This window comes from Pelophylax lessonae (assembly GCF_965119305.1).
Source record: "Pelophylax lessonae genome assembly, chromosome: 1".
Lineage (NCBI taxonomy): Eukaryota > Metazoa > Chordata > Amphibia > Anura > Ranidae > Pelophylax > Pelophylax lessonae.
The window spans coordinates 796,778,741-796,804,758 of NC_138768.1; the positions used below are offsets into that span (position 1 = coordinate 796,778,741).

General features: G+C 46.3%; 1 protein-coding gene across 1 annotated transcript in view; it reads left to right on the top strand.

Annotated features, from left to right (window-relative positions):
• TBC1D14 (TBC1 domain family member 14) overlaps positions 1 to 26,018 on the top strand; it is a 242,555-nt gene that overhangs the window by 16,532 nt on the left and 200,005 nt on the right. Inside the window, exon 2 of the mRNA XM_082261399.1 lies at positions 16,944 to 17,664. Within this exon, the coding sequence (XP_082117525.1) occupies positions 16,944 to 17,664 (721 nt within the window). The remainder of the gene's footprint in view (positions 1 to 16,943; positions 17,665 to 26,018) is intronic.

The following is a 26,018-nucleotide window of genomic DNA, read 5'->3' on the forward strand; positions in this document are numbered from 1 at the left end:
GGTATGATGTGTGAAGAGTGGAACACCTGCGTTGCTGTACAAGTGTGAACATGTCGGAGCTGTGTTGGAGTGATGTGGTGAAGTCAGATGAGAGCGGAGCCTGTGCTCCAGGCACTTCTGGCTCTGACAGTGAAAGCTCCGCTTCCTTCCAGGCGTTCGCTTTGGAATCTACATTTGACATTTGTCTCCCTGTGATGTTTGTCTGAAACACTGCGAGTCAGACTGGTAGAAAAGCCAAAAACAAACACTGGAACTGCGTTAAAAGGAAATGTATTCTTTATTTATAGAATGGCTTTGCGTGAAGAACTCTGCTGGCCGCTTTGTAATTGCAAGAAGAGGAGATGAGTGTTGACAGTATAGTGATTGCAATGCCTTCTGTTCCCCTAGTAAAAGCAGCACATACAGTACACAAACACACTGGCTAGGCAATGCGGTAACCCTTTGATTGCCCTAAATGTTTAACCCCTTCCCAGCCAGTGTCCATACAGTGACAGTGCATATTTGTAACGCTGATCACTGTATTAGTGCTACTGGTTCCCACAAAGTGTCAAAAGTGAACGTGTCAGATTGTCTGCCGCAATATCGCACTCCTGCCATAAGTCACTGATCACCGCCATTACTGGTATGAAGAAAAAAAATGTCAATATATTTCATAGTTTGTAGACACTATAACCTTTTACGTAAACCAATCAATATACACTTATTGAGATTTCTTTTTTTTGCGAAAAATATGTAGCCGAATACATATTGACCTAAATTTTATGAAGAAAGTTTTGATTTTTTAATTTTTTTTTTTTTACTTGGATATGTTTTATAGCCGAAAGAAAAATGACATTTTTGTTACAGGAGACGCCTGAAATCTGATTTTCTGAGAAAATCAGTAAGCCAATCACACAAGCAGGATATGTTTCTGGGGGGGCGTTCTGTACATATTCTGTGTACAGAGCTCCTCTAGGTAGCCAAATTTCATTGCATTTTCAGAACATTACAGGGCTGCAGATTGAATAGGAAAGGTAATTTTTAATACTCAATTACAATATGACCCGTGTCACAATTGTATACGCTATCTTTTTTCTTTATTTGCTATTTTTACCCCATGAAAGTGGAGTTTACCGATTTTTAAGGTGATACTAAAGCTTCAGATTTTTTATTTGAAAAGGATCAAACAGCCTTTTTACACATAGTGCAGATGATTAACCCCTTTAGGTTCCACAGTGAGTATAACAAGAATGCTTTACTGCAAATGCAGACTGATTTTTTTTTTTTTTTTTTTTTTTTTTTTTTTTTTTTACGGTTATGGGTTTAGTAACACTTTTTAACCGGTTGCCGACCGCCGCACGACTATATACTGCGGCGGTCAGCCCCGGCCAGGCAGAGTGACGTATCGGTACGTCACTCGCCTGTCACTGACTTGCGAGCCTATAGCGAGCGGGCGCGCGCCCGCCGAGGCGCGCGCCCGCCGCGGCTCGTTCACAGGCAAGTCAGTGCGTGTGACCGGCGGACTCGATGTCCGCCGGCCACACTACGATCGCTCCTGTGAAGGGAGAAAGACAGAGCAGCTTGTGTAAACAAGCTGCCTGTCAGTTCTCCCTGTGTAAAAGTAAAGATCTGACCGTTCTACTATGTAGAACGGTTGATCTTTGCTTTTACACCAATAGCAATGTCCCTACACAGTAGAAAGCACGCCCCTAGGACACACTTAACCCCTCCCTTCCCAATAAAGTTAACCCCTTCCCTGCCAGTGTCATTTTTGCAGTAACAGTGCATATGTATAGCACTGATTACTGCAGTAATGTCACTGGTAACCCCAAAAGTGTCAAAAATGTCAGTCAAGGGTCCGATCTGTCCGCCGCAATGTCGCAGTACCGAAAAAAAAATCGCAGATCGCCGCCATTACGCGTTAAAAAAAAAAACACCAAAAATGACAAAAATCTTTCTCTTTGTTAGTAAACGCGATAACTTTTGCGCAAACCAATCAAAATACGCTTTTTGCGATTTTTTTTTACCAAACATAGGTAGCATAAAACAAATTGGCCGAAAAATGTTAAAAAATTTTGATTTTTACTTTTTTTTTTGGGGAATTTCATATAAAAAAATGTGAAAAATATTGTTATTTTTGCAAAATTTACGCTCTTTTTTTGTTTATAGCGCGTGATCAAAAAATCGCACAGGTGATCAAATACCACCAAAAGAAAGCTCTGTTTGTGGGAAAAAAAGGACGTCAAATTCGTTTAGGTACAGCGTCGCACGACCGCGCAATTGTCCGTTAAAGTCACGCAGTAAAAAATCGCAAAAAAACCCCTGGTCCTTTAGCAGCCAAATCCTCCGGGGCTTAAGTGGTTAAAGTCAGTACCTCAGAATAACAGCCAGATAACGAACTTTCTCAAAGAGTTCATTAATGTTAGTCTCTGTAAGGCCCCTTTCACACGGGCGATCCGATTCGTCTGTCAGTTTTTCAGGTGGACCTGATATGATGCTCCATGCATCCCTATGGGGCAGGGGATGTCAGCAGTGACATGTCCGCTGACACCCGCTGCTCTCTGATCCGATCCGGTCTGTGAAATCCGGACGGATGGAAACCCTATTTTCCATCTGTCTGGAGGATCGGATGAGAACGGACAGGCGGTCTGGTTTTATGATGGGATTTATCTATCGACCTATACGGTCATGTTTTGTCCCTGTAGGACTACAAATATCAGAAATCCAAACACTGAATGTCATTGACCAGATGCAGGGCCTCGCCCGAAACGTGTCATCATGGTGACAGCTTTGTAATCAACGGCCAGGCTTTGGATCCATCATCCGGGTTTGATTTTTTATTTTTTTTTTCCCTATATGGGGAGCGCGGCTTCAGCTGTCCAGCTGGACCCATTCAGTATCTGGGATTCCATCTACAGCGGGATTGCTCACTTCCAGCCTCCCTGCCTGCTGACCACGGTGGTTTGCGGGCCTGCCACATGTTCTATGATTGGGCTGGACATACATCCCCCAGCGTTCCACATACAGGTTCTTTTGTTGTTTGAGAGGAGTTCATGTGCTGCTTCACCTTACACTATCCACTGACAGGCTGGGTGAGTGCAGAATGACCCAGGCTCAGAGGAAGTGGAATGAATGATGCTGGCCATCAAACTAAAGACATCTAGCTGCAGAAATAAAGCGCTACAGGGGACATTTCTGGATTGAAGCTGAATTTTGTAACGAAAGCTGGTTTTGTTTATCTTTGAATGGACTATTTATTATGATCTTATTTATGGCCAGAGCTTTGATGTAAGGAAATCTTTGCCCTTCCCACCCCTCAAGGAGCTTGGCATGCAAATATGGGATTTTAACTTCAGCCAGTTATTGTGCATTTAATCTGCAATTTGTTTGTCTCTCTGTAGGTAGCTACAGCGCCTTGAAAAAGTATTCACCCCCCTTCAAATTTTCCACATTTTGTCACAATACAACCAAAAATCAAAATGTATTTTATTGGGATTTTATGAGATGGACCAACTGATAAAAAATGGTTTTCAAAATTATTTACAAATATCTGAAAAGCGTGGCGTGCATTTGTATTAATCCCCCCTGAGTCAATACTTCCGTGGCATGTTCAAAGCTTGGGATATTTTTTTTTTTTTTTTTTTTATAACCTAACCCTGCTTTAAACTTTATTTAACAACTTTATTCCTGACATATCTGGTGTATTCTCTGCCCTTTAATGATGCTGTTCACTAAGGTTATCTAACAAACCTCTGAGGGCTTCACAGAACAGCTGTATTTATACTGAGATTAAATTACAGAAGGTAGACTCTATTTACTAATTAGGTGACTTCTGAAGGCAATTGGTTCCACTAGATTTTATATAGGGGTATCAGAGTAAAAAGGGGGCTGAATACAAAAACTACACCACACTTCTCAGGTATTTTTTTTTATTTGTAAAAAATTTTGAAAACCATTTGTTCCACTTTGTTGGTCTATCACATAAAATACCAATAACATTTACGTTTTTTGGTTGTAACATGACAAAATGTGGAAAATTTCAAGGGGTATACATTTAAAAACAAAAGACCCTGTACATGTCCCTGTCCAGGGGAACAAGTGTGGTGGGGATTCTGGCTGATACTTTGTGGTTCCTACCTTTGAGCTGTTATGTCGCCTTTCAAGGCTTCAGCTTGCTACAGGTTAACTTTAATCACGGCTGACTTTCTGTGAATATTGCCAGTGAGTCATACCTTGGTCAACCAACGTCAACCAGAAATGACTTCAGAGCAGTATTTAGCACTTCGCTTTTAGAGGAGCATAGAGTATATAAAAATTCTACTGTCTTGATGAGTCAGGGCTGTTTTAGCGGCAAAAGGGCACCTACTCAATATTCGATTGGGTGGTCATAATGTTACGGGTGTAAATGCATCCACACTTAGTCGCCTGTTAGTGCCACAATTTCTTACCTTGCAAAGTCCGCCTAATGCAGCTTCCTGTGATGGTGTGACAATGCTGCACTGCTCCTGAATACAGAGCAGAGTTGTCACTTGCATAGGCTGTGCCTGCGTGCATTACAATGGGATGAGAAGATGTGGCAGGTGGTGTAGCTATCATTGTCACTGCTAATTCACCAGCCTCTAGCTTGTCAGTCAGCACCTGGCTGTGGCTGCACCTAGTCCTGTCTGCTGCTTTCTGGATGGACAGCACTGTCACTGAAACCTCTTACTGTGAGCTGCAGTGTCTGGGAGGGGGAGCGTGTGAGGCACAAATGAATGGGGATTTGGCTCAGTTATTTTGTTTACAGTACTTTGAGGCTTGTGCAGGACATAGAAACTGGATTTGGTAATTGCACTGGGATACAGGAGCCTTTAGATTAGGGGTCTCCAAACTTTCTAAACAAAGGGCCAGTTTAATGTCCTTCAGACGTTGCGGGGGCTTGACTGTGACCAGTGTGAGTAGAAAATGCCTTTGCGTCAAAGGGAGGAAAAATGCCCCATCATTGGCATTAGTGGGAGGAATAGTGCCCCATTATTGGTATCGGGGGAATAAATAGAGCCCCATTATTGGTATCGGGGGAAGAAATAATGCCCCATCGTTTGGAGTCAGTGGGAGGAATAATGCCCCATCATTAGTGTCAGTGAGAGGAATAGTGCCCCATCATTTGGTGTCAGTGGGAGGAATAGTGCCCCATTATTGGTGTCAGTGGGAGGAATAGTGCCCCATCATTGGTGTTAGTGGGAGGAATAGTGCCCCATCATTGGTGTCAGTGGGAGGAATAGTGCCCCATCATTGGTGTCAGTGGGAGGAATAGTGCCCCGTTATTGGTGTCAGTGGGAGGAATAGTGCCCCATCATTGGTGTCAGTGGGAGGAATAGTGCCCCATCATTGGTGTCAGTGGGAGGAATAGTGCCCCGTCATTGGTGTCAGTGGGAGGAATAGTGCCCCGTTATTGGTGTCAGTGGGAGGAATAGTGCCCAAAGGGCCAGATAAAGGCAAGAAAAGGGTCGCATGTGGGCCCCTGGCCGTAGTTTGGAGACCACTGCTTTGGATGTATGTTTTTTAATGTTTAGCTCTCCCTGTCACATTGTAAACGTATGTGAGCTTTTCATGCTGGTATGTGAATGTTTTGTAGGATGGCTTGTGTCTGAACGGTCTAACCTCAGAACACTTTGCTTTTAGCAATCCCTGATTCAGTTCTTTAATTTGTAATGATATGAATGTTGCCATGCCAACCTTACTTTCATTCCTGTGTCTTTTTTTTTTTTTTTTTTTTTCAATCCCCTGTCAATTGAGTCAAAAAGATTTGTGTTTTTGGATAGATGCATCTCATAAAATTAAAATATCATCAAAAAGTTAATTTTTATTTCAGTAATTCAATTCAAAAAGTGAAACTCCTATACACTGCTCAAAAAAATTAAAGGAACACTTTGAAAACGCATCAGGTCTCAATGGGGAAAAATATCATGCTGGATATCTATACTCGTATAGCGTGGGTAATGTGTTGGCAATGAAAGGATGCCACATCATTTGCTGGAAATGGCAATGATCAAACTACTGAGGGCTGAATTCTAAGACACCCCAAAAAGCAGCAGGCTAGTCAATTTTGCTCAAATTTCATTGCAGCAACTCAAAATGGTCCTCAGTAGTTTGTATGTTCCCCACATGCTTGTATGCATGCCTGACAACGTCGGGGGTCATTCTTCTAATGAGACGACGGATGGTGTCCTGGGGTAATTCCTTCCATATCTGGACCAGAGCATCACTGAGCTCCTGAACGGACTGAGGTGCAACTTGACGGGGGATGGACGGAAACATAATGTTCCAGAGGTGTTCGATTTGGATTTAGGTCAGGCGAGCGTGGAGGCCATTTAATGGTATCGGTTCCTTCATCCTCCAGGACCTGGCTGCCTTCTCTCGCCACATGAGACCGGGCATTGTAGTGAACCAGGAGGAACCCAGAATCCACATCCCCAGCGTAGGATCTGACAATGGGTCCATGGATTTCATCCCGATACCGAATGGCAGTCACGATGCCATTGTCTAGCCTGTAGAGGTCTATGTATACCTCCATGGATATGCCTCCCCAGATCATCACTGACCCACCACCACATCGGTCATGCTGAACGATGTTACAGGCAGCATAACATTCTCCATGGCTTCGCCAGACCCTTTCCCTTCTGTCTCATGTGCTCAGAGTGAACCTGCACTCATCTGTGAAAAGCACAGGGCACCAATGGTGGACCTGCCAATTCTGGTGTTCCATGGCAAATTCCAATCGAGTTCCACAGTGCCAGGCAGTAAGCACAGGGCCCCCTAGAGGACGTCAGGCCACCCTCACGAAGTCTGTTTCGGATTGTTTGTTCAGACATTCACACCAGTGGCCAGCTGGAGGTCATTTTTTAAGGCTCTGGCAGTGCTCATCCTGTTCCTTCTTGCACAAAGGAGCAGATACCGGTCCTGCTGATGGGTTAAGGACCTTATACGGCCCTGTCCAGCTCTCCTAGAATAACTGCCTGTCTCTGGAATCGCCTCCATGCTCCTAAAACTGTGCTGGGAGACACAGAAATCTGATAATGGCACGTATTGCTGTGCCATCCTGGAGGAGTTGGACTGCCTGTGCAACCTCTATAGGGTCCAGGTATCTCCTCATGCTTCCAGTAGTGACACTGACTCTAGCCAAATACAAAACTAGTCAGAAAAGATGAGTAGGGAAAAAATGTTTGTGGTCTCCACCTGTAAAACCATTTGTTTTTTGGAGATTGTCTCATTGTTGCCCACATAGGCACCTGTTGTTAATTTCATTAACACCATAGCAGCTGAAACTGATTAACAACCCCCTCTGCTACTTAACTGACCAGATCAATCTCCCAGGAGTTTAATTCACTTGATGCTATACTCTGATTAAAAAGTGTTCCTTTCATTTTTTTTTTTTTTTGAGCAGTGTATTTTATATCGGATATATATTTCAAGCATTTTTCTTTTCTTTTAATTTTGATTATGGCTTACAGCTAGTAAAAACCTAAAATTCAGGATCTTAGAAAATTACATAAGACCAAATTTAAAAAAAAAAAAAAAAGATTTTTAATACAGACATGTTGGCTTACTGAAATGTATGCCCATGTACAGTATATAGTATGCACTCAATACTTGGTCAGGCTGCTTTTGCATAAATTACTGTATCAGTTTGGTGTGGCATGGAGACGATCAGCCTGTGGCACTGCTGAGGTGTTCTGGAAGCCCAGGTTTCTTTGATAGCGACTTTCAGCTCCTCTGCATTTTTGGATCTGGTCTCATCTTGCTCTTGACAATACCCCACAGATTCTCTATGGGGTTTAGGTCAGGCGAGTTTGCTAGCCAATCAAGCACTGTGATACCATGATCATTAAAGCAGGTATTGATGATTTGGCAGTGTGGGCAGGTGCCAAGTCCTGCTGGAAAATGGAATCAGCATCTCCATAAAGCTGGTCAGCAGAGGGAAGCACAAAGTACTCTAGAACTTCCTGGTAGAGGGCTGCGCTGGCTTTGGATTTGATAAAACGCAGTGGACCAACATCCGCAGATGACATGGCTCCCCAAATCGCCACTGGAAAGTTTTGCATTTCATTTGGAAATCAAGGTCCCAGAGTCTGGAGGAGCAGTGGGAGCGGCACAGTATCAAAGGTGCATGAGGTCCAGTGTGAAGTTTTCAGCCAGTAATGATCTAGGCAAAACTTTTGGTTACAGTAAGGGAGGATTATAACCCCTGTCAGTTTTTTTTGCTATCTGTGTCCCTTCACTTCCTTTCCCATAGCCAAGCAGAAAGTGAGTAGAAATCTCTGCAAATTAAAGCGAAATTCCACCCTAAAAAAAAAATTTGCAGCATCCGTTAGCAAAAAATAACATGAAAAAGAATTGGATAGTTAATAATTGTTTTTTTTCCACTTGCCTTGCTTTTAATGAAAATTAAACTTGCCTTCCTTCCTCTTCTTCCTTGTGCGGCCGCGGCCCCCGACGTCACTTCCTCCTTTGCATTGCGTCCTGGGAGATGAGCGTCATCAATCCCAGGATGCAATGGGAACGGCCCCGGTCGCTACTCTGATTGCCGATCCCCATCTACAGTGCATGCGCGAGATTGCGATTGGCATTCTGGGTAGCCAGGAACTCGGAAGAAGGACACCACGGCTTCAGATGCCCACATCGGAGATGGCTGCGCTCTGCAATCAATTTTAAAGGTGAGTATTTATTTAATAACTGTAATGACCTGTAATGTCGGGTTAGTGTTGGGGTAATAGGGGGATAGTTTAGGATTAGGGGGGTATTTTTAGTAAGTGTATGTGGCCGGAACTCTGCTTTAAGGTAATTCCATGGGGGCCCTCCAGGTCACCAGAACTAGTGTCCCCAGTGTTAGATTTCCCCTCTATTACTTTTCTGGGGACAATCCAAAACTTTGGATTTTCCTTTACTTTCAATGATAATGGTAAACAGGACAAATGGGGTGAGTCTCCCTAACGGGGGCACAGACAGCAATAACAACTGACAAGCATTCTAATCCCTCTCCACTCTGTCCAAAACTAAAAAGTATTATCTAATAGTTACACTTTAAATGTCTTGGCTGCGGCTGAGAGGGAAGCAATGCAAACTGAAAAAATGTGGATCTGGTTTTTCTCTTGCACAAATTAATAAATCCAGGAGCAGTGTGTAGGAGATATATATTTAAAACCTCTACATTTAAATGGTAACGCCACTTTCTCTTACGTCCTCCGACAGTCGCCGCCTCTTCATATTCGTCACATATGGGGTATTAGACTTTGCTCCGAAGGAGTAGCTAGGCAACAGAATATGTTAACAATAAAGCTTTAACATATCCCACCCTCAAGGGGTGGTCCCCTCAGTCAATACCCTCCTACTTCCTGCAACCATATCTCAGTTTTAATGTCTAGCTTGTCAGGAGTGGCTGGCTCTCTCTGTGCTGGGACTTTTTGTCCCAGACTCTTTCTTCTTTTTAATATTTTGTTTGAGTTTTCTCTCTACCTTTACTTAGCTGTTATTTTTGTCAGCATTAGTTAGTTCTTCGGACGAAGAGGATCATGCGGACTGGGTCTCGGGCTGATCCCCCTGGTCGCAGGTCGTGGGTCAGTGGCTTCCCAGTCTGCCATCGAGCGTTCAGCCAGGTAACGCTCCTGGCACAGTGAACGACCCATCCCTGTTCGGTGCAGGGATGATTGGTGAGGTGGCTACCTCACCGGACGCTGTGCGGTTTCTTAACCGCCATTGTGTGCGTCTTGAATTGCGACTCTCCCTGCCTCATGTGCAGTGGCTTGTTCGCCTGTGCGGGTTCCCCACGCCATGTGAGGTAAGTGTATCTATGTGGGGACCTGTCTGTCTGGGGGGGGTCTCAGTCTGGGACTGTGTAACCTGCCTTTGAATCACACTGCTTGTCTCCCTATCTCTCGGCTGCATGCTGTGGGCTGCAAGGGGGGGGGGGAGCTGTATGACACTGAGTGTGTCAGACTGGGCTGTGTGAGGAGCTGTGTGCTGTGGGGCATGTTTTTAATGGCATGTTGGGGCATATACAGCGATCGCTGCGGCGATCTAACATGTATCCATATAATGGGATGAAATTGTGTGTGTTTTTATGCACTGTGGAGCGGCGATTTCGGCGCCAAACGACGCCATTTTACCGGCGCCCGCTCCGGCCGCATGGTTTACATGCACGGCGGCCATTTTCTTGTAGCCTCCATAGGCTTACATAGAGCGCCCTGGCAGCATCACTTCCTCTTTCCTGGAAGCACCGATCGAGGCAGCAGCAGCAGCGGAGTCTCCTCAGGTTTTATCCTTCTATTCCTGTGTTCCATTGCCTGTATTCAGTCTGTATATTCCCTGTGGGGGTCTCATTGTGCCTGAGTGTGGTGCGGTGGGCTGCGCTTGCCGCGCTTGCTGTAAGGGGGCAGTTAACCCTTGGTTGTCTGGCATACAGGGGCAATGGATTCTCAGGAGGGCAAGTTTCCCACAGTATTGGTGGAAAGCCAGGGGACAGCTGTTTCCCCCCCAGGGGGGGATTTAGCCACTATTGTGGCTGGCCTTGCTGCCCAGGTGCAAATGCTAGTGGCTGCTCAATCTACTAAACGGCCCAGAGTTGCTCTGTCCTCTGATTCTGAGGGTGAAGGTGATGGGGCTGTTCTGGCAGGGACCCCCCTATCGGGGTCCCGCTCCTCTCTTGATCTAGTGGGGTCTGAGGTAGAGGCTGAAGTTGAGGGGGTTGATAATTCTCCCCCTGGCTCGCCTGAAGAGCTTGCAATCATGGATGAGTTGATTGCTTCCATTAAGCAGACGCTGCGTTTGCAGGACGAGGTGTGTCCCCCAGCTGCCTTGGCGGCGTATGGGACGCAGAGAAAACGCAGGACGCCGCAGGTTTTTCCCTGCAATGCTGATTTTCAGCGCGCTGTTAAGGACCAATGGCGCGATCTGCGCAAGCCTTTTGCGGTTCCAAGTAAATTTAAGCTGCGTTATCCTTTCTCGCCTGCCACTGATGAACGGTGGTGTGTGCCTCCACCAGTGGATCATGCAATTGCGGTTTTGAACAAAGCCACTGCGATCCCTGCAGAGGGATCCCCTGTTTTCCGTGATGCCACGGATAGGAGACTGGAGTCTCTTGCCCGTCATACTTATTCTGTTACGGGTTCTATGCTTAAGGCTCTGTTTGCTTCTCTCATGGCGGCCCAGGCGATCGCAAGTTGGACGCAGATGCTTAGGCGCGTCCTAGTGGCCGATTCGGCCTCGGCGGCGACCCTGGATATGGTGGATCAAATCCACCAGGGTGTCATGTATCTGTGTGATGCGGACCTGGACCTGATTCCGTTGGCTGCGCGTGTGCACAGCGTGGCGGTGTTGTCTCGCCGCCTGGTTTGGTTGAAATGTTGGTCGGTGGACCAATCTTCACGTAAAACCTTAGCCAATCTGCCTTATGATGGGTCTCGCCTTTTTGGGGAGTCCCTGGATGTGTTGATTAAGGGGATCACCGGAGGTAAGAGCACTCTCTTGCCCCATTTCCCCAAGGCTAAGGGGGCTTCTGGGAAGAAGCATGCGAGTTTTCGGCCCCCTCAGGGGTCCTTTCGTGCCTTTCGGCCGCACAAGGGCAAACCGTTCAAGGGCCAAGGCTCTCAGAAGAAGCCCTGGTCTGGGAAACAGAAGTCCGGCCAATCCGGACCTGCGGCCCATAACAGTTCGGCCTGAAGGGGCGCCCTCACCCAGTTTTGGGGTGGGGGGACGCTTGCTCGGTTTTCTTCAGCCCTGGTTGGCCCGTGTGCGGGACAGATGGGTTCTGGAAATCGTTCGATCTGGTTACAAGATCGAGTTTCTCTCTCGGCCGGAGAGCAGATTTTTTCCCTCAAATCTACAACTGTCTCCAGAGCGCCTGCGGGATCTGCACCTGGCGGTGCGGGACCTGAGAGCTCAGGGAGTGGTGGTTCCGGTGCCTCATCGGGACAGATTTCGGGGGTTTTATTCCAATCTGTTCACCGTGCCCAGGAAGGAGGGCAAGGTTCGTCCGATTCTGGACTTGAAAGCTCTGAACCGCTCTGTGCGGGTTCGCAAGTTCCGCATGGAATCCCTGCGCTCGGTGGTGGCTGCCCTGGTTCCGGGGGAATTCATGGCCTCCATCGATTTGAAGGATGCGTACCTTCATATCCCCATATTCGAGGGTCATCAGAGATACCTTCGATTTGCCATTGCGGAGGATCACTACCAGTTTGTGGCGTTGCCCTTTGGGCTCGCCTCGGCTCCGCGGGTCTTCACCAAGGTGCTTGCACCGGTTCTGGCATTATTGAGGGCCCAGGGCATTTCTGTCCTGGGGTATCTGGACGACATTCTGGTTCGGTCTGCGAACAGACGGGGTCTGGAGAAGGACCTGTCTGTCACAATGCAAACTCTGCAGGAGTTTGGTTGGACGATAAATGTTCCAAAGTCGACACTGAGTCCGTCGGTTCGTCTCCCCTATCTGGGAATGATACTGGACTCGGTGCAGGCGAAGGTCTTCCTGCCGGAAGACAAACTCAGGACTCTTCAGGAGGAAGTCAGGTCCCTCAGGGACGTTCCACACTCGTCTCTGCGGACGTGTATGAGATGTCTGGGATTGATGGTCTCGGCCTTCGAGGCGATTCCTTTCGCGCAGTTTCACACGCGGGGTCTCCAAGCGGAGATCCTGTCCAAGTGGGACGGGCGACCTCAATCTCTGGATCTTCAGATCTCGCTGAGTCTTCGCACCAGGGAAAACCTTCTGTGGTGGCTCCAGTCCCCGTTGGTGTCCGGGGGCAAGTCGTTTCGTCCGATCTCGTGGACGATAATCACCACGGATGCCAGCCTGTCGGGCTGGGGTGGTGTTCTGGGCGTTCTGTCCGCCCAGGGGACCTGGTCGGAGGGGGAGTCTTCCCTCCCGATCAACATTCTGGAATTGCGTGCGATAAGGCTCTGTCTTCATCGCTGGACGGACCGGCTGCAGGGCTGCCCGGTTCGGGTGCAGACGGACAATGCCACGGCGGTGGCCTACATCAACCACCAAGGGGGCACCAGGAGTGCCCGAGCGGCTCGAGAAGTGGCCGACATTCTGTCTTGGGCCGAGACTCATGTCCCGGCGATAACGGCGGTTCACATTCCGGGAGTGGAGAACTGGCAGGCGGACTATCTGAGTCGCCAGACCCTGGATCAGGGGGAATGGTCTCTCCATCCGGCTGTCTTCCAGATGTTGTGCGCGAAGTGGGGTCTTCCAGATGTGGACCTGTTCGCGTCTCGCCTCAACTACAAGGTGAAGAGGTTCGTGGCAAGGACGCGCGACCCTCGGGCAGACGCGTCGGACGCGTTAGTGGCCCCGTGGCATCAGTACAGGCTGATGTACGCTTTTCCACCGATTCAGTTGCTGTCCAGGTTCCTTCGCAGGTTACACTCGGAACGCAGCACGGTGATTCTTGTGGCACCGGACTGGCCTCGCCGGTCCTGGTACGCAGACCTCGTGAATCTGGCGGTCGACGCCCCCTGGCGTCTGCCTCTTCGAGACGATCTACTGTCTCAAGGCCCGATTTACCATCCTGCTTTACAGTCGCTGGCTTTGACGGCCTGGCTGTTGAGACCGAGGTCCTGAAGGAGAAGGGTCTCTCTCCAGAGGTCGTTCATACCTTGATCAACGCGAGGAAGTCTTCCTCGGGAAAGGTTTATTACCGTACTTGGAAGGCCTATTTTGCCTGGTGTGAGTCCAGGGGGTTTTCACCCCGCACGTACTCGGTTTCCCGTGTGCTGTCTTTCCTTCAGACGGGTGTCGATCAGCGTTTGGCGCTGGCCACGATAAAGGGTCAGGTGTCTGCGCTGGCCGTTCTGTTTCAACGTCCCGTGGCTTCCAACTCCTTGGTTGGTACTTTTATTCAGGGTGTGCGGCATCTGGTTCCTCCTAGGAGGGATCCTTTGCCCCCCTGGGACTTGAATCTAGTTCTTTCTGTGTTACAACGTGCTCCTTTTGAACAGATCAGGGAGATCTCGTTGTCTCTGTTGTCCAAAAAGGTCGCCTTTTTGGTGGCGATCACTTCGGCTCGCAGGGTGTCGGAACTGGCGGCTTTGTCCTGCAAGTCTCCGTACCTGGTTGTTCATTTGGATAAGGTGGTCTTGCGACCTAATCCTTCTTTTCTGCCGAAACGAGTTTCGGAATTCCATCTTAACGAGGATATTGTTTTGCCTTCATTGTGCACGAAGCCTAAACATCCGAAGGAGGTGAGATTGCACTCTCTGGATGTTGTTCGGGCGATTAGGGTTTACCTTAAATCGACTGAGTCTTTTCGTAAGACGGACTCCTTGTTTGTTCTTCCAGAGGGTCCTCGGAAGGGCATGGCGGCTTCGGCCTCTACCATCGCCAAATGGATCAGGCAGACCATTGAACAGGCCTATGCTTTGCAGGGGAAGGTTCCCCCTGTGCCTGTGAAGGCGCACTCTACTAGATCACTGAGTACGTCTTGGGCCTGCCGTCATGGGGCTTCTGTAGCCCAGGTGTGTAAGGCGGCGACTTGGTCGACCGTGCACACTTTCACAAAATTCTACAAAGTAGATGTTCAGGCATCGGCGGATGCTTCCTTTGGCCGCAAGGTTCTTAGTGCGGCTGTTCCATAGGGTCCCTTGTTGGGGACTCCTGGCTGTTGGGATATCTTTGTATTCCCTGGTTTTTTTGTCTTTTCCTGGGTTGTTGCTCCTGTTGAGCACTTATTTTTGCTGTTGCCCAGCTGGTTTCCTTCCTTTGGTAAGGTTCCTTTCTTTGATGTGGAGACTGCGTTGCCTTTCGGCGCGGATGCGTTTCCCACCCCTCATGTTTGCACTGCTTTGGGACGTCCCCATATGTGACGAATATGAAGAGGCGGCGACTGTCGGAGGACGTAAGAGAAAACGGAATTTTTGTAAAATCTTACCTGTAAAATTCCTTTCTCTGAGTCCTCCGACAGTCGCCGCCCCCGCCCCTCTTTTGGGGTTTGAATGTATACTCTACTGCTATTCCACTAAAACTGAGATATGGTTGCAGGAAGTAGGAGGGTATTGACTGAGGGGACCACCCCTTGAGGGTGGGATATGTTAAAGCTTTATTGTTAACATATTCTGTTGCCTAGCTACTCCTTCGGAGCAAAGTCTAATACCCCATATGTGACGAATATGAAGAGGCGGCGACTGTCGGAGGACTCAGAGAAAGGAATTTTACAGGTAAGATTTTACAAAAATTCCGTTTTCCTGGGGGAAAAAAATAATAAAAGAAAAAATCTAGCATATACAATTGCGACACAAATCATATTGTAATTGAATGTTATTTAAAAAATACCTTTCCTTTTGCAACATGCAGCTGTTGTAATTTTCTGAAAATGCAATGCAATATGGCTACCTGGAGCTGTTTTGTATACTGACCACACCCCAGAAACATAATTTTCTGCTTGTGTGATTGGCTCACCAATTTTCCCAGAAGTCTGCCTAAGATACAAATCACATTTCTGGCATCCCCTGCAACAAAAATGTCATCTTGGTGAGATACTCCCAATAGAAACCTGTCTAAAGGGATGCAGGCCCTGCAATTTTCCTCATTGGTGCCCTGCAGCTTTCACAGCCGACCGATAATTATGAAGCCACTCCCATTAGACTCACTCAGCACAGAGGAAAAAACAATGATTTCTTCAGAATAACAAAAGGTAGGAATCTGCAACACAGTTTGTTACAATCCTAGTAATGATCATAGATCATCCAGAGGGGAATGTTGTTTTCTCAACAAAAGTGGAGTTACGCTTTAAATGAAAATTTATGGAATCCCTTTATCACAGGTTATTTTATGTCCATGTGACTTTTTAGCCTTTTGGGCTCTTATTGGCTTTTATTTATTTTAGGCTAAAGAGGGAATGGATACTAGAAATTGTCTTTATGGGAATAATGGACAGAATGTGTGCCCCACTACTTCACCCCTTTTTTTTTTTTTTTTTTTTAATCTACCATAGTCCTATTTAAAGCCTTTTTAAATATATATATTTTTTCCTGCAGTTTTCAGGGCGGTCATGGGTCCTTCTCTTCCTTGGCTGTAAGCGGTCTTCCTCCTAGACTGAGCAACACTTCTTTAATAAAGAATAAGTGCTTCCCAGACCAGGAGAGAGGCTGCAGGAATTAGGTTAGAATGATATTGGCCATCATTAAACAGGCTATTGAAGCCTATGGGTAAAGTCCTCACTCCACATTTGACTAGCTGCTCGACTCCCTCTCTTCCTGCAAGTATTGCTGGCTGACACAGGGGAGATCACATGACCGAAGCTGCCTGAGAATAGGTAAGTATAGGTTTTAGGAGTAGTGGGTAAAGTCCAGAGTTCCACTTTAATGGAATGAAAAATGCTTGCACTACTGTTGACAGCCTTCTGAGTAGGCTAACAGGCGTCTGTCCTAATTCTCATTCTTAGAAAAGTCACTGGGCAGGATCAAATTCTTGCAGAGTGGAAGCTCAGTGGTCATATGTGTCCTTGGTCGGTGAACCAGTAAAGGATCCTTATGATGGCCAGGGACCTAGCATTTTTATATGGAAGCCAGAAGTCTTTAATTCTTCTTCTTCTGCTGTGGAAGGGGCACACTCCCACTCCTTTTTTTTCTTTTTTTTTTTTTTTTCTTCTTTCAGTTCCGTTCAGTAATTCATTGCGAAATGTTGCCTCCACTCAGTAGGTTCCTGTAATAAAGAACCAGTAGGTTCCTGGTCAAAGCTCCTCCTCCTCTGTAATGGGTGGGTTCTGCAGGGCCCCTCCCACAGCTCTGCTCCAACACAGGCTATGTACAGCACACACTGATGTAATATGTGGATTTGCAAATATGCATATGGTGCACTCAGTGGATTTATAATATTTGTGGATATTGAACATATAATTTTTTTTTTTTTGCCTGGAGTTTAGATTCAAGTAATTTTTTTTTTTTTTTTGTGCTTTACAAATGTTAACCAGCCTTATTCTGATTTTTGTTCCTAGTTTCCTCATGGTCGAACATGAATAAGGAGTTACCAGCAAATATCAGGAACTTGGGGTTTGTTGAGGTCCACGACATCGGTGCTGACGGTGTTATTCATAATCTTGGCAAATTGAGCCGCAAGAATTCTCAACCATTTGCCTTCTCAGATTTTAGCAGCAGTCAGTTTACCACAGTCAATGAGAGCAACAGTGTGACGTCTTTGGACTCTGGTATTCCAACTCTTGAGATCGCCAACCCAGAAACCGTCCATTGTGGTATCAGATCCAACTGTCTGAATGGTGCTGCTGGAGAGGACAGGGTCTTTCAGAGCTCTAAGAGCATTCCTGGTGGTGGTGGCGGTACACCATCTCTGAGGAACTCTGAGAGTGACCATGTTATCTGGAAATCATCCACCTTTCCCAGATCGGGATATGACACGGCAAAACTCTACAGCCCAACCTCCCTTACCAGGAGTGATGACATCTCTGACTGTAGTGTTTCAAGCCTCAGCACTGACTTTTCCACCACATTATCTGTGAGCAATGAGGATATTGTGGACTACTTGGTGGCAAGCCACTCGAGTGCAATCGTCAACTTGGAGAATGATGAAACCCATTTTTCAGATGTGACCCTGAGCTCTACAAAAGACAGCACTGATCCTAATTATAAGGGATTCGCACAGGAGGCAGAGCCTGACAGCAAGATAAAAATACTGGGACCACTTAGTAACTTCTTTAACAGGTAAGTTTATTTAAAAAGTTTGTTATATATTGCAGTCATAGGTGGAGTCTGATGACTTTGTATCCCTTGGGGAATCTCACAATAAATGTATCTTTAAAGATTTAAGGGTTTTTGACATCATTTGGGGGTTAGTTACTACCATTGTTTTTTTTTCCTTAAAAATAATTTTTTTTTTTTTTTTTTACAGCCTTTTTAGTACTTAAGTTTAAATTGGTGAAATACATTGCAGATGCCCCAAAACGAGGCATAGTCTTAACGTTTTCTGTAGAGCAGTCATGGCCTAATGCCAGCCATACATGGATTGAAACTATCTGGCCGAGATTCGATCCATGTATGGGCATGATCTTGGGTACAACCAACCCGTTGATTTTTTTTTTTTTTTTTTTTTTTTACATGTGATTTACTGCTGGCAGCTATAGCCACTAGAAGTAATCACTGTATTCTGCCAGGTTCCCTTCACACCCCCACTGGTGAAACAACAAAAGCGCACCGAAGACGTCTCCCCCCCCCCCCACATCAACACTGACTGTATTGATAAAGGGGAATCTATCAATTTTTTTTTTTTCTTCCATCCCTAGTGGAAGGAAAGTCCAATCATCTATGGGCTGCATTAGTGCAAAAGCCTGTCCCATACCAGAAACTGCAGAAAAGGACCTTGTATGCAAGCAGTAAGTGTCTGTATGTTGGCAGTCTTCAGATCTCATGCTCCCCGTTGATTGGAGAGCTATAGCTCTGACCTAGCAGGGGATGTGTCAGACCTCTGTTTTTGTGTACAGCATGCTAGCAGAGGACAGGTTCTTCTATATGTGGATGCTTTATAAAATATAAAAAATAGATGTGTATAAGGCGACAATGCTGACCTTCTCTGGACAATACTAGTGGCATGGCTGTTATTGTGATCCATAAGGTTTAGTTCTCGGAGTCACTCGGAACAAATATATGCAGATCAGACGTTCTAACTGCTTGCTTGTTTTGAGTCTGTGACCACTGTTGAACCATCATGGTTAAAGGGTATGCTATTGCTGATCTTTTGTGGATGCTGGTTTTTTCTAGTTCCTATGCAGTGCCCTCGGCCTCCTTGGATTTAATTCAGTGACTCAATGGATAAGCATGACAGTCAGGAAACTAGCAGGAACTACAAAGAGGAGTTCACCATGGCAGCCTTCACGCTTCTGTTTTCTAACAGGTTTACTGTATGCCAGTGGTGTCCAAACTTTTTTCAAAGAGGGCCAGACTTGATGAAGTGAACATGCGTGAGGGCCGACAAATAAATAAATATATATATATATATATATATATATATATATATATATATATATATATATATATATATATATATATATATATTAAAAAGCATCAGTGCTTTATGAATAAAATCACACTTACATAAGTAGGCAGTAGAATTGGAGAGCTGACACCACCTCGGTCAGCTCCACAAGATCCTCGATCGGCTTGTACAGGTGGCTGTGTGCGGTGAAGGAGAGATGGAATGCAGTTTTCAAATTCATTCTGCACTCCCGCGTAGTCATGGGCGGAGCCAGCCAGATAGAGCGGGGGGGGCGGAGCAGGACTCTGGAGCAGCTGAGCTGCGGAGGGAGGCCAGAGGCCCCGTCCCCGAGCCATCGCATCGGCATCGGTGCGGGCATGTGAGATGTCTGAGAGAGACATTGACAAAAGTCAGCGGTGTCTTTGGGGCCCATATAAAAATAAAGGACAAGCTGCAACTGGCCCTAGGGCCGGACTTTGGACATGACTGTTGTATGCAAATCTTACTATTGGATTCCGCCGAAATATCCTAAAGAATATGTAAACCCAACATTTCATATTTCTGATATGTACCTGCTATACCATGTGCTTGTATGCAAAAGTATGTTCTCTGTATTGTTTCCTTTGTGTGAAATCCTTGGTATTCTTTCCAGTCCCTCTGCTTTCCTGCTAAAAACTGACCACACTAAGCAGGAGAGCACAGCGTAATCCGTTCTCTAGCTGTGCTTAGAACTCGGCCTACATTTCTCCAATAATTAGACTTGTCCCGACAAACCCCCCTTCCTGATCAACCTTTCACAGGGAAGATTGGTGTATGCTGTTGCTCCTCCCCCACCTGACTATGCAGCTGAGAACAGTGTATGTTTTCACTTCTAAAAGAAAAAAATTTGTATGTACAGTGCCTTGAAAAAGTATTCATACCCCCTTGAAATGTCGCATTACAACCAAAAAATGTAAATGTATTTTATTGGGATTTTATGAGAGACCAACACAAAGTGGCAAAAATTTGTGAAGTGGAAGAAAAATGATAAATGATTTTCAACATTTTTTTTACAAATATCTGAAAAATTTGGCATGCATTTGTATTCGGCCCCTTTTTACTTTGATACCCCAAACTAAAGAGGTTTGTTAGAGAACCTTAGTGAACAAACAGCATTAGAAAGGCCAAGGAACACACCAGACAGGTCAGGGATAAAGTTGTGGAGAAGTTTAAAGCCGGGTTAGGTTATAAAAATAAAAAAGTTCCAAGCTTTGAACATCTCACTGAGCATTGTTCAATCCACCTGAAAATGGAAAGAGTTTGGCACAACTGCAAACCTACCAAGACATGGCCGTCCACCTAAACTGACAGGCTGGGCAAGGAGAGCATTAATCAGAGAAGCAGCCAAGAGGCCCATGATCACTCTGGAGGAGCTGCAGAGATCCACAGCTCAGGTGAGAGACTCTGTCCACAGGACAACTATTAGTCGTGCACTCCACAAATCTGGCCTTTATGGAAGAGTGGCAAGAAGAAAGCCATTGTTGAAAGAAAGCCATAAGAAGTCCCATTTGCAGTTTGCAAGAGGCCATGTGGGGGACATAGCAAATATGTGGAAGAAGACGCTCTGCTCTGGTCTGATGAGACCAAAATTTTACTTTTTGGCCTAAAAGCAAAACGCTATGTGTGGCAGAAAACTAACACTGCACATCACCCTGAACACACCATCCCCACTGTGAATGAAAAAGAAAACCTGTTGGCATCTGCAAAAGAGACTAGGGCTGAGGTTCACCTTCCAGCAGGACAACGACCCTAAGAGCCGGTTCACATTAGCGTGAAACGACTCCTTACTACTTCGGGGGCGACTTGTGCATTACAGTGCACCACGACTTCGGAGCGACTTGCAGGGACTTCACATAATGGAAGTCTATGCAAGTCGCTCCGAGGTCGCCCCGAAGTAGTACAGGACCCTTTTTCTAAGTCGGAGCGACTTGTGTCGCTCCTATTAGAACGGGTCCTGTAGCGGTCAATGGACCGTGAGGGAGTGCGACTTGGCAGGCTGACAAGTCGCACTAGTGTGAATGGGCTCTAAGCATACAGCCAGAGCTTCTGTGTTCTGTACACAGAATGTATACTGACCACACCCCAGAAACATAATTTCCTGCTTGTATGATTGGCTTACTGCTTTTCTCAGAAGTCTGCGCTAAGATACAAATCCGATTTCAGGCATCCCCCTGCAACAAAAATGACGTTTTTGGTGTGATACTCCCCAACAGGAAATCATGTCTAAAGGGATGCAGACCCTGCAGCTTTCCTCATTAGAGCCCTGCAGGTGCACAGCTGTTTAATGGGAGTGGTTCCGTAATTGTCAGACTCCATTTCCACATGGATACAGACAAACACACACACAGGGATTTCTTCAGAATTACAAAAGTTAGGAAAACTTGCAGCAAAGTTTGTTCAAATCCTTGCAACGTACAGAGATCACCCAGAGGAATGTTTTTTTTTTTTTTCCTCAACAAAAGTGGAGTAAGACCCCATTCAGACTGGGGCGACACGACTTGGTGGGGGCGACCTGTGAAGTCGTGGTGCACACATATAATTGAAGTCAATGCAAGTCGCCTCCAGGTCGCCCCAAAGTAGTACAGGACCCTTTTTCTAAGTCGGAGCGACTTGTTTTGCTCCTATTAGAACGGGTCCTGTACTATTCAATGGTGAGCGACCCACCGCGACTTGTCAGGCGACCAAGTCGCCTGACAAGTCGCGCTAGTGTGAATGGACCCTAAATCCTTGGACTGTGAGCATAATTTGTTCCGGAAACCTGCTTTTAATCCAAAGCACTCTTATAGCAAAGTGCATTTCCCCATAAGAAATAATGGAAAAATCAGAGGATTTGTTCCACAACCATTTATTTATAAGTCCTTCAATTTATAGTCCATATAAAACGATTATAGCAATTGTGTAACCATAAAATGTCCATCCACAAATGGCCTCCACAAGGGAAGCAAAATCCAGCAGGAGCTACAGAGTATAAAAGAAGAGGCGCCTCTTAAGTGTAGCAATATGGTTACATTTTAATGAAGGTTCAACGTTTAGCAACTCGCATGGTGGATGAATAAGAGGCACATCGAAGTACCGTATGCAGGCATCCGGGGTAAAGCTGTCCACATAGACCGTCCTCCGCACCACCGGCTCTCACCGCTGTCAGTCTGTAATCATGACTGGGAAGACTACCCTGCAGTAGAGCGATCTGAAAGTGAGGCCTTAATTCCCTCGTGGAGTGCAGTGTGGAAGGGTTGATGTTGATGGCGTTGCGGAGGATGGTCTATGTGGACAGCTTTACCCCGGATGTCTGCATACTTAGATGCGCCTGTTTTTAATCAATCATTAACCACGTGAGTTGCTAAATGTTGTACCTTCCTTAAATATAACCATATTGCTACACTTAGCGGTGCCTCTCTTCTCTTTTATACTCAGTTGTGACGTGACACTACTTGTATATCAAAACATCGCTTGTTTATAGAGTCAAAATTTATAAAAAAAAAATGTTGCTTGTCTTGCAAAACACTCTAAAAGCAAGTTACACTCAATCCAAGGTTTAACTGTAGTTGTAAAGGCACAAGGTAAAAAAACCTGTGTGCAGTAGTCCCCTCAGCGCTCCTCCCTCCCCCTTTCTCAATCCAGAAATGTCCATGAGAGCCTTACCTTTCCGGAGACTTGCACTCCTGATTGGCTTTTGGCAGCAGCGAGAGTTGTGTTGGTTCCTGGTGCTGTAAATCACCACCAGTTAGCCAATCAGGAGACGGGAGGGGGCAGGGCTGTGCTGCGTCTCCGTATATGAATGGACACACAGAGCCTCTGGTCGGGAGAGCCTCTGCTTGTGCGCCCCCTGAGCAAGCAGGAATGCTGGCATGGGACTCAAGAAGAGGAGGATCCGTGCTGCTCTGTGCAAAACAATTACACAGAGTAGGTAAGTAAAAAAACAAGGCTTTAATATCGCTTTAAAGTGTTACTAAACCCAGGAACCTGCATTCACTATATCTGGTCTCCCACAGTACACAGAACATGGAAATGCAATGGTTTTAGTGAATATAAACTGCTAAATACCTTTTCTCATCAGCAGTATATAGCAGTCTTGTGACTTTTATCATTGTCTGGCTGAGCACTGGTTAATGCTTGTAGGAGGAGTTTTTATTCTCCTTTTGACTGTCCTAGGAGGCCGCATGACCCTTGACTTTCTATCTGGACAGTGCTGATTGGCCCTGTGCTAATCACATGCACCCCCCCCCCCCCAAAAAAAAACTTCTCTAGCAATACACACCAAACTGAGCATGTGCAGAGTGCCCCCAAGACTCTATACTATCAGCAGATGTATTGGGAATTGTAAAAGGAGGAAGATCCGCGAAGACAGGATCAAACAGTCTTTTTACACAATGTGGAGGATTAACCCCTCAAGTCCCACAGTGAGTATAACAAGTAGGGCTGGGCGATAAAACGATACCGATATGTATCGCGATAGTCCCGTGATCGATAGCAATAAAAGCCTTTGAACGATAAAACGAAAAGTCCGCTCCGATGGGTTTAAGCTTTAAAAATGGCGCCGCCATGTCACCGCGCACTCGCCGCCGCCGCTCGGGAGATGCTGGGAATAGCCGAAATTACACGAGCGGTGGCGGCGCGTTCGCAATGACGTGGCGGCGCCGGGCGGCGCCATTTTTAAAATGAAAGCGCCTCTGGAACAGGTAAGTGAAACAGCTTCACTACCTGCCATTATGCAGGGCTGCGGGCACACTACAAGGTCTATCTGTACCATGCCCACAGCACTGCATCTCCTGTAGTATGCCCACAACCCCGGATCCTCTTGTACCATGCCAGTACCCTGCATTCTCCTGTACCATGCCAGTACCCTGAATTCTCCTGTACCATGCCAGTACCCTGCATTCTCCTGCACCATGCCAGTGCCCTGCATTCTCCTGCACCATGCCAGTGCCCTTCATTCTCCTGCAGCATGCCAGTGCCCTTCATTCTCCTGCAGCATGCCAGTGCCCTGCATTCTCCTGCACCATGCCAGTGCCCTGCATTCTCCTGCACCATGCCAGTGCCCTGCATTCTCCTGCACCATGCCAGTGCCCTGCATTCTCCTGCACCATGCCAGTGCCCTGCATTCTCCTGCACCATGCCAGTGCCCTGCATTCTCCTGCACCATGCCAGTGCCCTGCATTCTCCTGCACCATGCCAGTGCCCTGCATTCTCCTGCACCATGCCAGTGCCCTGCATTCTCCTGCACCATGCCAGTCACCCTGCATTCTCCTGCACCATGCCAGTCACCCTGCATTCTCCTGCACCATGCCAGTCACCCTGAATTCTCCTGTACCATGCCCGCCGCCCTGCATTCTCACCCTAGGGTCCTTATTTTAAATGGGTAATAAAAAATATCAATAATTATCGATATCGACCGATATGAAACACTGATATCGTGATACAGTTTTCAGCCATATCGCCCAGCCCTAATAACAAGCATGCTTTACTGCAAATAGACGGATTTTTCTGTGACCAAAGTTTTATGGAGGAAAGAGTAAAGTGGTCTGACTGTGCTATCTGGCAGGGGACGATTCCTAGTCTGAGAGCTGCCAATTTCAATTTTGAGTGGGTTGATTGTTTAGGAACTCAAATCATTCTAGCATCTGCTGACAAAATGCAGCTTATGCTAACATTCTATACTGTGCTCAAAATTTTGCAGGAATACCACTTTGCAAAATGTATTTGAATCTGAGCCCAGTCTGTGTTTCCTATATTGATGCCTAATTCATAGTATTGCGACAAAAAAGAGCGACCATTCTGAAAAAAAAAAACTTTTTTTTCTTTCTGCTATAAAACATTCCGAATTTAAAAAAAAAAAAAAAAAAAAATTATATATTTTTTTCATAATTTTAGGCCAATGTCTTCTGCTACATGTTTCCCAATGTGTATTATGATTGGTTTGCACAAAAGTTATCGCGTCTACAAACTAGGGGAAAGATTTGTCATTTTTATTATTTTTATATTTTTTTACTAGTAATGGCAGCGATCAGCTTTTTAGACTTTTTCAGACACTTAACTGACATTTGACACTTTTGGGGGGACAAGTGACTTTATTACAGTAATCAGTGCTAAAAATATTCACTGCTACTGTACTAATGGCACTGGCAGGGAAGGGGTTAACACCAGGGGTGATCAAAGGGTTAAATAGGGGTGCTTTCTAACTGTGTGGGGGGATCGGCTTGCTTAATGAACACAGAGACCTGTGTTCCTAAATAGGAGGAACACAGGATCCCTGTGTTCATTACTGACAGAACAGTGGCCTGCCGTGTTTACAACAGCAGACTGCTGTTCTATCTCCACAGGGAGCAATCGCAGGTGCCCGGCGGACATCACGGCCCTCGGATCTGCTAGTGAGGTCTGCTCATGGTGCTCAGGTGCAGCTCAGTTTGTCTGAAGTGTTTCACACTGGTCCAATAGAGAGGCATATTGGACAGTGGGAGGAAACCTGACAAATGAGTGCACAGGCGTTTAGTACAGCCCTGGTGATTGGTAGAGGAAGGTGCCTCAGTGCATGCTGAGATATTGTATAAATGCCAAGAGAACATGTGCTCGGGGTCTTTGAGCTGGAGAGGTGTGGTCCCAGAGGGAGGGGCCTTCTGCCCCTCTGTAGAAGTTGCCATGCGGCCTTAGGTAGTCGACCTGAGGGGCAGAGAGGAGCTGAACCCCGGAGGTCCTGCAGAGCTGACTGGAAGAAACCCTGGAAAGGATCTTATTCTGCATATAGTGAGTACAGATCTGTATCATGGAGTCTGTCCTGAGAGGTCATCCCTTAAGCTAGAAGAGTCAGTGTACGGGTGTCAGTCAAGGGGATGCTAGAGAGTGTACTAAAGATAACATAGTTGCATCAAGTCTGCTGCTAGAGAGAGCAAGAAGACTTCATTCCTCAATACACATGGCAGTATGGTTAAAGCAGTGCAACTGCTTCCACAAGTAATCTGGTGAGGCCAAGTTGGCGTTGTCCTGATCAACTGTAAATAGTTCAGTTGTAGTATCCCACTATTCCCCCCCCCCCCCTTCTATCCAAGTTCCA